Source organism: Populus euphratica, unplaced genomic scaffold (assembly GCF_000495115.2).
Source record: "Populus euphratica unplaced genomic scaffold, PopEup_1.0 scaffold1357.1, whole genome shotgun sequence".
Taxonomy (NCBI): domain Eukaryota; kingdom Viridiplantae; phylum Streptophyta; class Magnoliopsida; order Malpighiales; family Salicaceae; genus Populus; species Populus euphratica.
In genome coordinates this window covers 25,809-39,340 of record NW_011501207.1, presented here as the reverse complement: position 1 = coordinate 39,340, position 13,532 = coordinate 25,809, and the positions used below count along the sequence as shown (strand labels likewise).

Sequence of the window (13,532 nt, the reverse complement as noted above, 5' to 3'; positions counted from 1 at the left end):
AACACTTTGCCTCTAGAGATAGGTTTATATGTATGGAACCAATCTCGATTAGGAGTCATATGCCATGTTGTTCCTGAATCCATTAACTAGACTTCAGTGAGCTCTTCTCTATCTGTAGAGATTGTTATTGCTTCACTATATAAAACCTCTTCATCTTCGGAGGTGTTTGCAATACATCCTTGAGGTTTTGATGACTCTATAATATTCTCTATACCCTTTTTAAACCAACAATCCTTTTTCAAGTGCCCTTTTCTACTACAGTTGTAGCATTTCACAGTCTTCTTACTTCTTGATTTGAACCTCCCCTACCTTTGACTCCCACTGGAGCCACGCTCCATTGATTTTCCTTTTGACACCAACAACGCCTTTACTTGGTTTGAACTGTTTCTGTCTCCTTTGTTTTTGCGCCTATTTTCTTCTTCCAAGATAGCGACTGCAACATCATCGAAGACTAAATAGTCTGTGAGTATATTATTTGTCAAGTTGATAATAAGTTGATCATATGAATCAGGAAGACTTTGAAGTAGAAGCTCTGCACGTTCATTTTCCTCTATTTGCTGACCCAATGTAGTGAGTTGTGAAAATAGAGTCCTTATTGTGTTGATATGGTCAGTCACCGATGTGGTTTCTGCCATTCGAAGGGTATAAAGTCTCCGCTTTAAGAAAATCTTATTGTGCAAAGACTTGGACTCGTATAGCTTTGTTAGAGTCTCCCATATCTCCTTAGTTGTTTTCTTCTCCGCCACACTTGATAATACTTCATCGGCTAATGCTAAATGTATGTTAGCAATAGCATTGCCATCCATCTCATTCCATTTTGCATCATCAGTGACCTCCGCGGGCCGATCCCCAATTGCTGCCAAGCAATTGTCTTTCCTTAAAATTGCCTTGATTCTCATTTTCCACAATGAGAAATTGCTCCCATTAAACCTCTCAATCTCGTACTTTGCTGCCATTGTATTCACCAAGATCTATTCAGCTATCACCGTTTCACAGATCTGTAACGTATATAGAAATAGTATCGTGTGAATAATACTTCACTAAGTAAGTTCCCAAGAGAGATTGGAGGGGTCACAAACGGTCCTGCTTCAAACCCAATCTCCTTAGATAGAACTTCTAGATTGTATTTACTCACCACACTTATTTTTTATATACGCTAACAATAACAAATGTAAACAGTACCGTATAGATGAATAGTACCCTATAGGTGAATAGTGCAGTAGATGTGAATAGTACCGTATACACGAATAACTTTTGTGTATTAACAAAACCAACCAGAAGGCTCTGATACCACTGTTAGGATGCTGACATGCAAATCCGACAAGACAAAAGGCAAGGAATATGATAAAATGAGAAATGAGACACACAAGAATTTATGTGGTTCACCCAATTTGGGCTACGTCAACAAGAAAATATAGAAGGATTTTACTAAGTAATATGAGAATTACAACCTCTCTCAAGTAATAGGAGAACAACTAAAATCTCTCTATTACTAGGAGAAAACACCTTACTTACTCTCTCACAAATACCTTATAATTTTATGGAATTACTCTCTCTTCACTCTACTTTTCTCTTCTTTTCTTTGGTGTGAATTATAAGCTTGGATGCATTGCCTATTTATAGGAAGAGTGATGGGACAAAGACCATAAATTATGGTATAAATTATGCCAACAACTCATCTCCACTAATTTTTATCTTTCACTAATACTCCACTAATTTTTTTCTTCCACTAATTTTATCTTCCACTAATTAATGGATATACTTAATTAAGTATTGGCCTTACAAGAGATGGCTGGTAAAATTGTCATGGGTATCCTTGACTCTAAAACTGAGGAATACATCATGCTTCCATTGTTGAGCAGTTGTAAAAGAAGATGCCATATCCGACATTCACTAGCTTGTGTAGAAAATCACTTGAAATTAAAAAATCATTGATACTCTTTTTTTCACCTAGTAAAGAAAAATTAAGGATATAAATCATAGTCGATAAAACTATGTTGGTGGGAGAAGTCATTGATGGTGGCTTTAAAACACTCAGAAGGGATAAAACACATGGTTTTATTATAAAAACAAAAACTTATAAAATACAAACACGCACTTTTAATACACACTCTCTCTTTCTCTTTTGTGTTTCATTGTTTTGCAGGATATCAGTTCAACTTCTTTGTTTTTCATATGCTCTCAGATAAAATGATGATGTGTATCGATGTGTTTACTTCTTTTATGATATACTGGATTCTTGGCTAATGCAATCGCTAATCGATTATCAATATAAATCTTTATAGGACTTTTCTGAGGAAATCCCAAAAACCTCAGCATATTCCTTAACCATATTAGAAGGCATACAGCTGAGTTGACAACAACATATTAAGCTTTACAACTTGATAACGTTACTATCAATTGCTTCTTGGATGACTATGTGAAAGATGTATGTCCCATGAAAAAGACAAATCCAGTTATGCTTTTCCTTTATCCAAATCTCTACCCCAATCACTATTCGAGTAGCCTATAAGATTGAATTTTTCACTTAAGGTATAAAACATATCTTCATTTATTGTTCCTTTGATGTAGCGAATAATTCTTTTAGCTACATTCAAGTGAGACTGGTCTAGTGTCTCCATATATCTGCTGATGAATCCGACTCCGTAGAGTATATCCAGTCTGGTACATGTCAAGTACCTTAAGCTTTCTATTAAGCTTTTGAAGTAAGTTGGATCAACATTTTCAACTTTTCTCTCCCTCAATTCTACTCCATTCTTAACTGGAGTTGATATCGGATTGTTGTTTTCCGTCTTGAACCTTTCAAGAATTTCTTTGGCGTAACCGTTTCGATTCTTAACTGGAGTTGATATCGGATTGCTGTTTTCCATCTTGAACCTTTCAAGAATTTCTTTGGCGTAACCGTTTCGATTCTTAACTGGAGTTGATATCGGATTGCTGTTTTCCATCTTGAACCTTTCAAGAATTTCTTTGGCGTAACCGTTTCGATTCTTAACTGGAGTTGATATCGGATTGCTGTTTTCCATCTTGAACCTTTCAAGAATTTCTTTGGCGTAACCGTTTCGATTCTTAACTGGAGTTGATATCGGATTGCTGTTTTCCATCTTGAACCTTTCAAGAATTTCTTTGGCGTAACCGTTTCGATTCTTAACTGGAGTTGATATCGGATTGCTGTTTTCCATCTTGAACCTTTCAAGAATTTCTTTGGCGTAACCACTTCGGGATACAAAAATTCATTCTTCTTTCTACATTACTTCTAAGCAAGAAAATATGCTATTAGACCAATGTTTATCATCTCAAACTCTTATACCATGCTTTTCTTGAAGGCTTCAAACATGGTAGGATTGTTGCTGGTGAATATCAAGTCATCAACATATAAGCACGCAAATAATATGCTACCATCTACTTCTTTCTTCACATATATTGCGTGTTCATATGAACATTTTTCAAATCCATTATCTTGAAAATACCTGTCAATTCTGGTATTCCAAGCATGTGAAGCTTGCTTTAAACCATAGAGGGCTTTCTTCAATTTGAATACTTTGTCTTCATTTCCAGCTTCAATGTATCCAAGTGGTTGTTCAACATAGATCTTTTCTTCTAATAAGCCATTCAGAAATGTTGACTTCATATCGAGTTGATAGATCTTCTATTTATGTTATGCCACACAACCAAAAACTCAAAGATGAGTAACACTTGGTTTATGACCACTCTATGCTTCTTCCTAAGTGAAAGCTAGCAAACTTCTGGTTGGGCAGCAATTCAGTAGATACACTGCACATGATATAGTTTCAGTCCAATATTGTTTAGGCAACTTTTTCTCTTTGAGTAGACTTCTTGCCATGTCAAGAATTGTTCAATTCTTTCCCTTAGCTATACCATTTAGCTATGGTGTATAAGCTGTTGTTGTTTGATGTTTGTTGCCTTGTTGTGTACAAAAGGCTTCAAAGTCATTTATTGTATATTCTTCACCTTGATCAGATCTCACGGTTCTTATTTTATAGCAACTTTGCTTTTCAATAATTGCTTTAAAATCTTTAAAACATTTAAATAATTCTTACTTCCTCTTCAGAAAGTATACTTATGTCTTTTTGCTAAAATCATTAATGAAAGTAAGGAAGTACCTATTTTGTCTAGTTAACATAGGTTTTATGGGACCACACACATCTGTGTGCACCAACTCCAATGTCTTATTTTCTTTCCAATTGACTTCTTTAGCAAAACTAGATCTGTGATGTTTGCTGAAGACATAACTTTCACAGATTTCATCTAGATGATTAATGTGGGGCATACCTTTGGCCATCTTCTTTCTTATAAGCATTTTCAGACAAGTGAAATTTAGATGTCCAAGCCTTAGGTACTAGAGCCATTCTGCATTATTAGTGATGACACTTCAATCTTTGCAGTATCATATTGGTTATTTATAGGAAACATCCTATTCTTGGACATCTTTACATGGGCAATTAATCTTTCATTGTAATCTTCAATTATTAGATTACAGTTCTTCATAAGAAGAGTGTAACATTTCTCTAGAAGTTGGTATATACTTAGCAAGTTATGCTTAATAGCTGGAACATAATAAACATTTACAATGTAGCTATGATCGCCATTCTTCAAACGGATTGAAATGTTGCCTTTTTTTTTCACTGGAACCTTGGAGGTGTCTCCAAAAGTGACTTGGCCTTTTACAGTTTTATCTAGATCTTCAAATAGATCTCGTTGACCACTTATGTGATTTCTAGCTCCAGAATCCAAATACCATATATTCTCTTGATTCTCACCTAGTCCTTGTTGGACTACTAATGCAGCTAGTCCTTTAATGATGGCATCCTTCTCTGTATAATTGGCTTGTTCACATACCTCTAATAGAGTTTTCCTTCGACATTCAGTGATATAGTACCTAAATTGATTGCAACTATAACATTGGATATTTCTCTTATGATGGTTATTGTAACCACCTCCTCTTCCTCTAGGAGTAAATGCTTGTTGTCCTTAGCCTCCTCTAGTAGTGTTTCTACCTCCTCTTCACCTCCTCTTCCTCTGAATCCTGTATTCCAAGATCTTTTTCCTTGAAACTGCTGAAATCCTTCACGTCTTTGTTGACTCCTTCCTTGAATGGTATACCTATTTGTTGAAATCTTCATGCCCTTCTTGAGAGACAACTTTGATTGTAAGGCATGTTCAATTGCCTTATCTCCATTTCTTTCCACAATCTTTTGCTTATGAGCTTGCAAAGAACTTATAAGCTCATCCACCATCAACTTGTCCACTTCTTTGGATTCTTTAATAGAAACAATAACAAAGTTAAAATTTGGATCTAGTGATTTTAAAATTTTCTCAATAATTCGAGCATCTGAGAGGACTTCTCCATTTCTTCTCATCTGATTGATTATCATCATAATTCTTGTGTGATAATTAGAAATAGATTCTGATAACTTTATTTGCACTGGTTCAAATTCACCTCGCAAAGATTAAAGATGAATCTTTTTGATTTTATCTATACCTTTGTATTTTTGTTAGAGAGCCTCTCATATTTTTTTTGAAGTTTCTGCGGAAGCAACGATCTCAAATATGGCTTCATTAAGACCTTGATAAATAATGGTCTTTGCTTTATTGTCTTTGTTTCTATTAGCTCTCAAGAGTTGTTTTTGTGCCTCTTGTAATAAATCTTCAGCTTCTTTGGACTCTGGTTCATCATAGCCATATTCTGCAATCTCTATAAACTCTTGTGAACTAAGAAATACCTTCAATCTAATGCACTAATTATCATAGTTGTCTTTGGTTAGCTTCGAGATGAGTGTTTGTGCATTTTCTATAGTCATTTTGCTCTTTTAATGACTATATCACTTCTAGGAGTTGGATTTGGAGAAACGGACACTGTAGATAGATTCAGAATGCTCAAAACAGCAAGCAACTGGTCTGAATTTGCTGAAAATAAGTAAAAAATGGGTTGAACCTGTTAGAAAACTGATTCTACACGTTAGGCGGTTTGCTGGGGCTGAACCGAGAATATTCTTAGGAATATTCTATATGGCTCGGCTTGGCGACTTGTATAGCTTGGCTCTTCAGCTCAGTTGGAGGCTTGTACAGCTCGACTTGAAGGTAGCTTATACAACTCGGCTCTGCTTAAATATGGTGCGCGTGTGGCTCAGTCGTCTTCTTCTTCGGGGCGAGTGGGCTATAATGATCGAAGTTTCAGGCAGCGCGTGTGGGCGTGGGTTCCGATGAAGCTGATTTTTGCACCAATGAGTTTGTATGGATGAATACTACACAATGGAATGATAAAAAATGGTTTTTGACAACTTTAAAAAATCAGATATATCCCAAGAACACCTATGTTTTCTAACGAACGGGGTTCTGATAGCAATTGTTGGTGGGAAAAACCACTAATGGTGGCTTTGGAACACTCAGAGGGGATAAAACACATGGTTTTATTATAAAAACAAAAGCTTACAAAATACAAACACACATTCTTAATACACATCCTCTTTTTCTCTCTTGTGTTTCTCTCTTCTCTTTCCCACATATAATAATATAAACTTAACAGTTTATTTATACATAAATTGAGAGGCAGCAAGTAATAGTGGTTGACAATAGATAGCTGCAAGTGGTGGTTGTTAATAGTAGATGACAGTTAGTGATGATAATTGATAATAGATAACTGTAGGTAATGGTTGATGATTGATTAAGTTTACCACAACAAACTAAACAACAATCGAGAATTTTAAGAGAAGGACAAATCACTAAACTCATTAAACGCTGAAACCCAACTTACAAACATCAAGGATTCAAAAATTTCTTCACAAAAAAACCACTAGATCCTTCCACGCCAAAATGCTGACAAAATGGGAATACTTGCAGGTTGTTGATGGACTAGGAAGTTAGAAACCAAGCTCAAATGTAGGCTTACGCTCAATAATTTGATAAGAAAATAACTTTTTTACTTAAATCTTAGCAAATAAATCTTTCATTCAGCTAAACTGAAAGGCAAACCGTAAGACTTGGAGTTTTACAGTACGCTTCATTTATCAAATAAACATGCAATCTCAATCAAGAAACCCAGAGAGAGTTGATAATTGAAATAAAGGATCAAACAAAACAGACCCAATTCTCAAACCTTAAAACAAAGATATTCCAGATAGTTTATGAGTCCGTGAAGACAACATACTATTCACTACATCTTAAAAATAAATGTATTCTCTTTATACTGTGTATTTAAAACAATAAATCTTGTTGATCATAACTTCAAGATTCAAACTCAAAAAATTAAAAGAAAAGGAGAAAATCTCTTTACCAATCTTGGGATTGTCTCAACGAGGCATTGAAACTTCGAAAGCCTAGTTTAGGCACCAGAGATAGTAGCTGCTGAGACCCAATGAGAAAAGATAGTTAAAGACTGTGTTAGCACCAAAAATAAATAAATAAAAATTATTAAAATATTAAAGTTATTGCTTGTTATAACAGCAAAATCCAGAATCAGAACTCGAATTCCTTCTTCTCTTTTTTCATCTATTTCTCTTTCTTTGCTTTTGAATCTGTATAATATAGGTATGCTATGAAGGTTGCCTTCATTATCTGAAAATGAAGAACATTTCTCATCGAAAGATCAGGCCATTAATAGCACTCACCGGTAAATAATGCAAGATTTGAATGGTTCTTAAGAGAGTTGTATTTTAAAATGATTTTTAATAAAAAATACATCAAAATAATTTAATTTTTAAATATTAACAAATCTAAAAAAACTAAAAATATAAAAAAATAATTTTAAATTTTATAAAATCTTCCTTCAAAACCCAATACCAAACATCCTATTCTCTGTAAATGTCTCTTATTTGAATTTGAAACATCAAAACAACACTTTCCGTTTCTTGCTTTCATAGGAAAAAAAGGAATTATTTTTTAGCTGAAATCCTGATTTCCGCAGGCCGAAATTGAATTTGGAAGAGGAAAAACCTTTTTTTTAATTTTTTTTTTATCAAATTGACGGGCTCCATGCAGACAGATTGTTTTGGGCATTACGAAATCTTAAGCCGAAACAGAGTTCTAAAAATTATTATAACTCAGTACAGTAATAGTGGCAGGCTGGCAGCTTCTACTAATAAAAATAACAAGAGAGAGAATTATAACTTAGTTTTTAATTACTTATCGTAACTGAAAGAATAATTATTTAAAGATTGTTTGAGAGTGTAATGTGTTGTTTTTTTTTTTAAAAAAAATTTGAATTGAAATATATTAAAATAATATTTTTTAAATTTTTAAAAAATTATTTTTAAAATTAGTGTATTAAAATAATTCAAAATATATAAAATAAATAATTTTTAAAACAATTAATTTTTTTGACAATACGGTGCAAAATTCTCTAATCTATAATTTTAAATCTGTCATCTACTCAATATTTTTAATCAACTTCATATCTTTTTCTAATTTATCATGTTTTTATTTTTTCGAAGATAAAAAAATAATAATTTAAGCACAGGATGCACAAGGTACAAGAAAAGCGGGTATGTTTCGTTAGCAAATGACTTAATTAACCTTTCTCAATTCCATCAAAGTTTTTTTTATCAAATCTTGCTAATGAATATCTTATAATACAAATGAAAATCTTACATTAAGATCTTCTTGCTCTCTTGGCTTGGAACCTCGGTTCCAATTCATTTCGATCGAGAGGATAAAAACAAGAGGAGCTTGGCATGATCAAATCAAAGCGTTGTATCTCATCTCTCACGTACTTGACGAGGATAAGATGTCAAGTGATTGCCGTCAATCGGTTCCGGTTGGAATTCAACTGAAACCTCACTGTATTTACTAAACATATCATCTTTTATCGCAACCAGACAGGGATCGAATCCCACGAATATGTGTGTCGAGTCCATGCACTTCTTCTCATCATACCAGCCATGGAGATAGCAACTGAGATCATGGCTATCACCGTGTTTATTGCGGAACCGATACGTGCATTTAACTTGCAAACCATGGCCGAGAGAACGACATGCAATGACAGCGCAAAGAGAGAAACCCAAGAACTCGCTTTTAGCCAAATGTGACGATAGCTGGAATGTTACCGTAGAGCCTCTACTTCGATGGCTAAACCACTTCGGAGTTTTGTATCCAGGGAGGCAGAAACTACATGCCCCTTCTGGAACATCGGGCACCTGTTAATACAATTAAAATAACATCTTAAAATGAAAGGTGGCAAATAAAGAAGGGGAAAAAAAAAGGTATCGCAGAGGTTTGAGAAACGGACCTGATGGTATAACCTTTTGGTATAAAGTTGAAATTTCAATAAGGAATGCGCCAAGATTTTATTGGTCTCAGGCAACAAACTACAGCAACGAGTGAAAATGAATTCAAAAATGTTCCCCTCAACTCCAGTTGATGAGTTTGCTACAGTTCTCAAACTCTGGCATTCATGTGCATCTAACTTTGATAGCCGTGGTGGAAGCTCCGGTAATGATTCAAGTCTCCTGCAATTCCTTAATCCTAGATATTGCAACTCAAACAGTAGATATTTGCAGTTTCCCACTTCCAAGCAGGCAAGTCCCATCAGATTTCCAATCGGTGAAGGCAACTCTGTTATGCTTGTTTGTTCTAAATAGAGATATCTCAAACATACCATCGGCTCCAAAACTTCTGGAAAATTCCTAAATTGGAGGCAACCTGAGAGATTAAGCCTCTGCAGTTTTCTCAACTTGCAGATGCTGCTTGGAAGAATCTCAAATTGTTTGCAGTTTCTGAGGTGCAATTCAGCAAGATCAAACAAACATTCTATTGAAGAGGGAATCTCTTGTATTGCTGTCTCATTTAAATACAGCTCCTTTATATTATTGGAAACCTTTGGAAACTCCGTGATACTTGAGCAACCGGAAAGATTAAGGTTTTCAAGACATACCAGCTTAGAAACCGCACTCGGCAGATTCTTTAGCCTGTTGCAGCCAACTAGATCTAAAAAAATGAGTTCCCTTAGATCACCAATTGAAGATGGCAGCTCTTCTATTGCAATTCCATTCAAGTACAAGTATCTTACATTCCTCGAAAAATCAGGAAGCCTGCTGATAGATGAGCAGCCAGAGATGTCAGCAATTTGAAGAGATGTCAACAAATATATGTTTTCTGGAAGATTCACCAGGAGTTTGCAGTTCTTCAAATTCAAAGCAACAAGTCCACTGAGTTCCCCAATTGATTGGGGAAGCTCCTCAACAGCAGTCTCATTTAAATTTAAATATGTCAGTTTCCTCGCAGTCTCTGGGCACTTCTTGAGATTTGCACAACCAGAAAGGTTCAGAGTCTCCAGACAACTTGAATTAATTCTACTGGGAAGATTGATTAGTCTTTTGCAGCCTCTCAAATCTAAATCAACAAGCTTGTCCAGATGCTGAACAGATGAAGGAAACTCAACCAAACTTTTACAGAATTGAAGATTCAATCTCTCAAGGTTTCTAGCCTTTGAAAGGCCTGGCAGGAGAGTTATGTGCTCACAATTGCTGAGGTTGACATCTTTTAAATTGCCGAGATTCTGAAGCAAAATGAAATCAACGAAAAGAAATTACGCGTGCATACCACACTTAATATCAAAGAAGGAACTATGCATGCATAGAGTTATTTTAGAATACCTGGTCTCCTCTCCACAGTTGCTTAACCTTGCTAGATGATAGGTTAAGGTTTACAAGGTTCTGTGGACGAAAATTGCAAGGCAAAGATGTCAAAGGGTATCCATCCCAATGGAGATACCTCAACTCTTCAGAAAGATACTCGAGGCCATGAGGAAGGTGCACTCTGCATTTAACTCCAGCTTCAGAATTATAAATTTTTAGCAGTCTAAGTTTATACATCCTTTTCAAGGCTGTAGAACTCAACTCGATTTCTCTTATTTTTGAAACATCCAAGAATATCCCTTCTACTTTTCCAGTTCCCTGAAAACCAGTGATGGAGAAACAAAGTTTGAGTAAGATTTTAAACTTACTAGTACATCCATATTGCATTGCATAAGAAAAGGAAAACTTTCGAGTATATGAATCTCACCAGATTATTGGTCAACACTTGATATGCATCTTTAGGACCCCACAATCTGCTTTGTCTTCCTAGCTCGTCAAGAGATTCTTTTCGAACAACTTCATGGGCCATTTCTTGCAAAAGATCATGCATTTCAACCTTGTCATCTGAAATTTTAATGAGACACCTGTCAATGAGAACACTAAATCCAATATCTGTTTTGAAACCGCAGCCATCTAAAATCCGCTTTACAAAATCAACTTGATGCCCTCTAAAGAAACATGCAATGTCGAGAAATATACTCTTCGTGTTATGATCACGTAGTGCATCAAAGCCTATTCTCAGCAAGTCATAAATATTCAGCTCAGGAAAGCTTTCAATCTCATTTAATTGAGATTCCCAGAAATATCTTTCTCTGCCAAATAAGAAGGAACCCAAAACTTGAAGAGCTAACGGGTTCCCTTTGGCATAATTTATTGCCTTGATTGACAACTCCATATAAGCTTTTGGGGGGTGGTTTCCCCTAAAAGCATTCAAGCTAAAGAGTTGAAGAGCTTCGTGGGCGTTTAATTCCTCAACCTCGTATATTTCATCAACTACATTCTTAAGTACTTGCCTGTCTCTTGATGTTACAACAAGAACGCTTCCTGGACCAATCAAAGGCACTTCAATTAAGTGTTGGAATTGTCGTACATCATTCACATCATCCAAAACGAGGAGAACTTTCTTTTGGCAGAGTTTATCCCTGATGAAAGTTGGTATATGTGGTGTGCCAACGCCGAGATTTTCTTCCTCCAGTAGTTTAGAAAGAAGTTCATCTCGTAGATCATTTAATCGACCCTTTTCTGATTCCTGCCTTATGCTGGGAAGAAAGTGGTGGCCTTCATATTGACTGGAGAAGCTATCGTAGAAAGCTCCCGCGATAGTTGTCTTGCCTATACCACCCATGCCCCAAATTCCTATTTTGCGGACATCTGATGGCACAATAGATAGTAATTTGTTTATTTGCTCCATGCGTGAATCTACTCCAACCAGACCCCTTAATTTGCTTGGGGATGCATAATTTAACCTTGTCCAGATAGTTTGCACAACTTCTGTAACTAGTTTGGACTCCGGACTGCAGAAAATGAAATTGCTGAATGTAAGTAATGTATCTTACACAGCATCTTTAACTCAAATTGTGTCTTTACATCAAATAAAAAATCTATAAGAAACAGGTGAATGCAAGTAATGTATGGGAGTGATTGTTTTTCATTATTGTAAGAAAATTTTGTCAAAGGTGAGGTTTCCATTAAGGTGCAAGTCCATTGGCTGTTGATGGAAGTTAGTTTTCCACTAAAAAACAGAAGAGCCTTGTGCCTTTTCAAGCAACAGGTACTATGAACTAAGAAGCACACATGATTTACAGGAGAGAAAAAAAACTATAATATGCACAAGAAATTTTAATTGCTATAATTCCAGAAAAAAATAAGTTGAAGATGGGAATCTATAGTTACCTAGTAACCTGTGAATCCCATCCAGATATACTGGCTGCGGATGTCAAGTCTGCCCTCCACCTTGGCACCCTTCCCATCTTCCCCTTAAAATGTTTTTCAAGCTCCGCAAATGCATTTCCAAAACTCCCAGTCAGCTCATCAATATCAGATGGGTCCACATGATAGAAGACCGGTAAAACAATCTGCCCATAAGTCTCTTTGCATTCAAGTATTTTCACCAGTTCATCCACACACCACAGAGAAGATGCATAGTTCTTGGAGAAAATTACTACAGAAATTCTTGATTCTTCAATCGTTTTCAGAAGGGCAGGGGTAATTTCTTGTCCTCTTTCAAGCCTATCATCGATGAAGGTCTTGATTTTCTTACGACACAAAGCATCATAGAGATGGCTGGTAAAATTGTTGCGCGTATCCTTGCCTCTAAAACTAAGGAACACATCATGCTTCCATTTATAAGCAACAGCAGATGAAGATGCCATATCAGACAGTTGCAAGATCGTGTCTCCCTCAATCACTAAGAATCGAAATCAATAAGTGCTCTTTTTTTTCTCCTAAAGACATACAAAGAGCACCCACTTCAACAGCTGAGCATTCGTTAAGAGAAATTGAAGTCCAAAAATACAAGAACCCACACTACATATATTTATCAGAAAATTCCTCAAACTCTTAACGATGGATATATACTAGCTTAATTTGATCACTCGTCACTTGCAACCACTGCTAGCTTGCTATTACTTTCATTAAAAGAACAGTCACTAGCAAAAACAATTACAGATGGAAGAATTAATATGTTGAAATTGAATATTAACTAAGATTTAGATAAATAAGATTTAGAGTTTATAAGAGTTTTAATATTAGTTAAAGAAAAAATTGTAGTTAATTTAGAAATCTTTATGAAATTTTTTTTTTTAACAAACTAGTTTGTTAAAATGATATTGTATATTTCCAATACCGTCTCTCCAAGAATGCTCTAAAGAAACCTCTCCAAAAAGCCATGGTCAACAAAATCAACATGAATATCTCTCACACAACCAAAACACCCAAATC

General features: G+C 35.4%; 1 protein-coding gene across 1 annotated transcript; it reads right to left on the bottom strand.

Moving 5' to 3' along the window:
• Positions 1–8,714: 8,714 nt before the first annotated feature.
• On the bottom strand, positions 8,715–13,238 carry LOC105117445 (protein SUPPRESSOR OF npr1-1, CONSTITUTIVE 1-like). The gene is made up of 5 exons (XM_011015106.1): positions 12,486–13,238; positions 11,020–12,106; positions 10,611–10,910; positions 9,245–10,513; positions 8,715–9,152 (listed from the first exon to the last, which is right to left on the bottom strand). The coding sequence occupies exons 1-5, from the start codon at positions 12,962–12,964 to the stop codon at positions 8,715–8,717; spliced, it is 3,573 nt and encodes a 1,190-aa protein (XP_011013408.1). The 5' UTR covers positions 12,965–13,238.
• Positions 13,239–13,532: the final 294 nt, after the last annotated feature.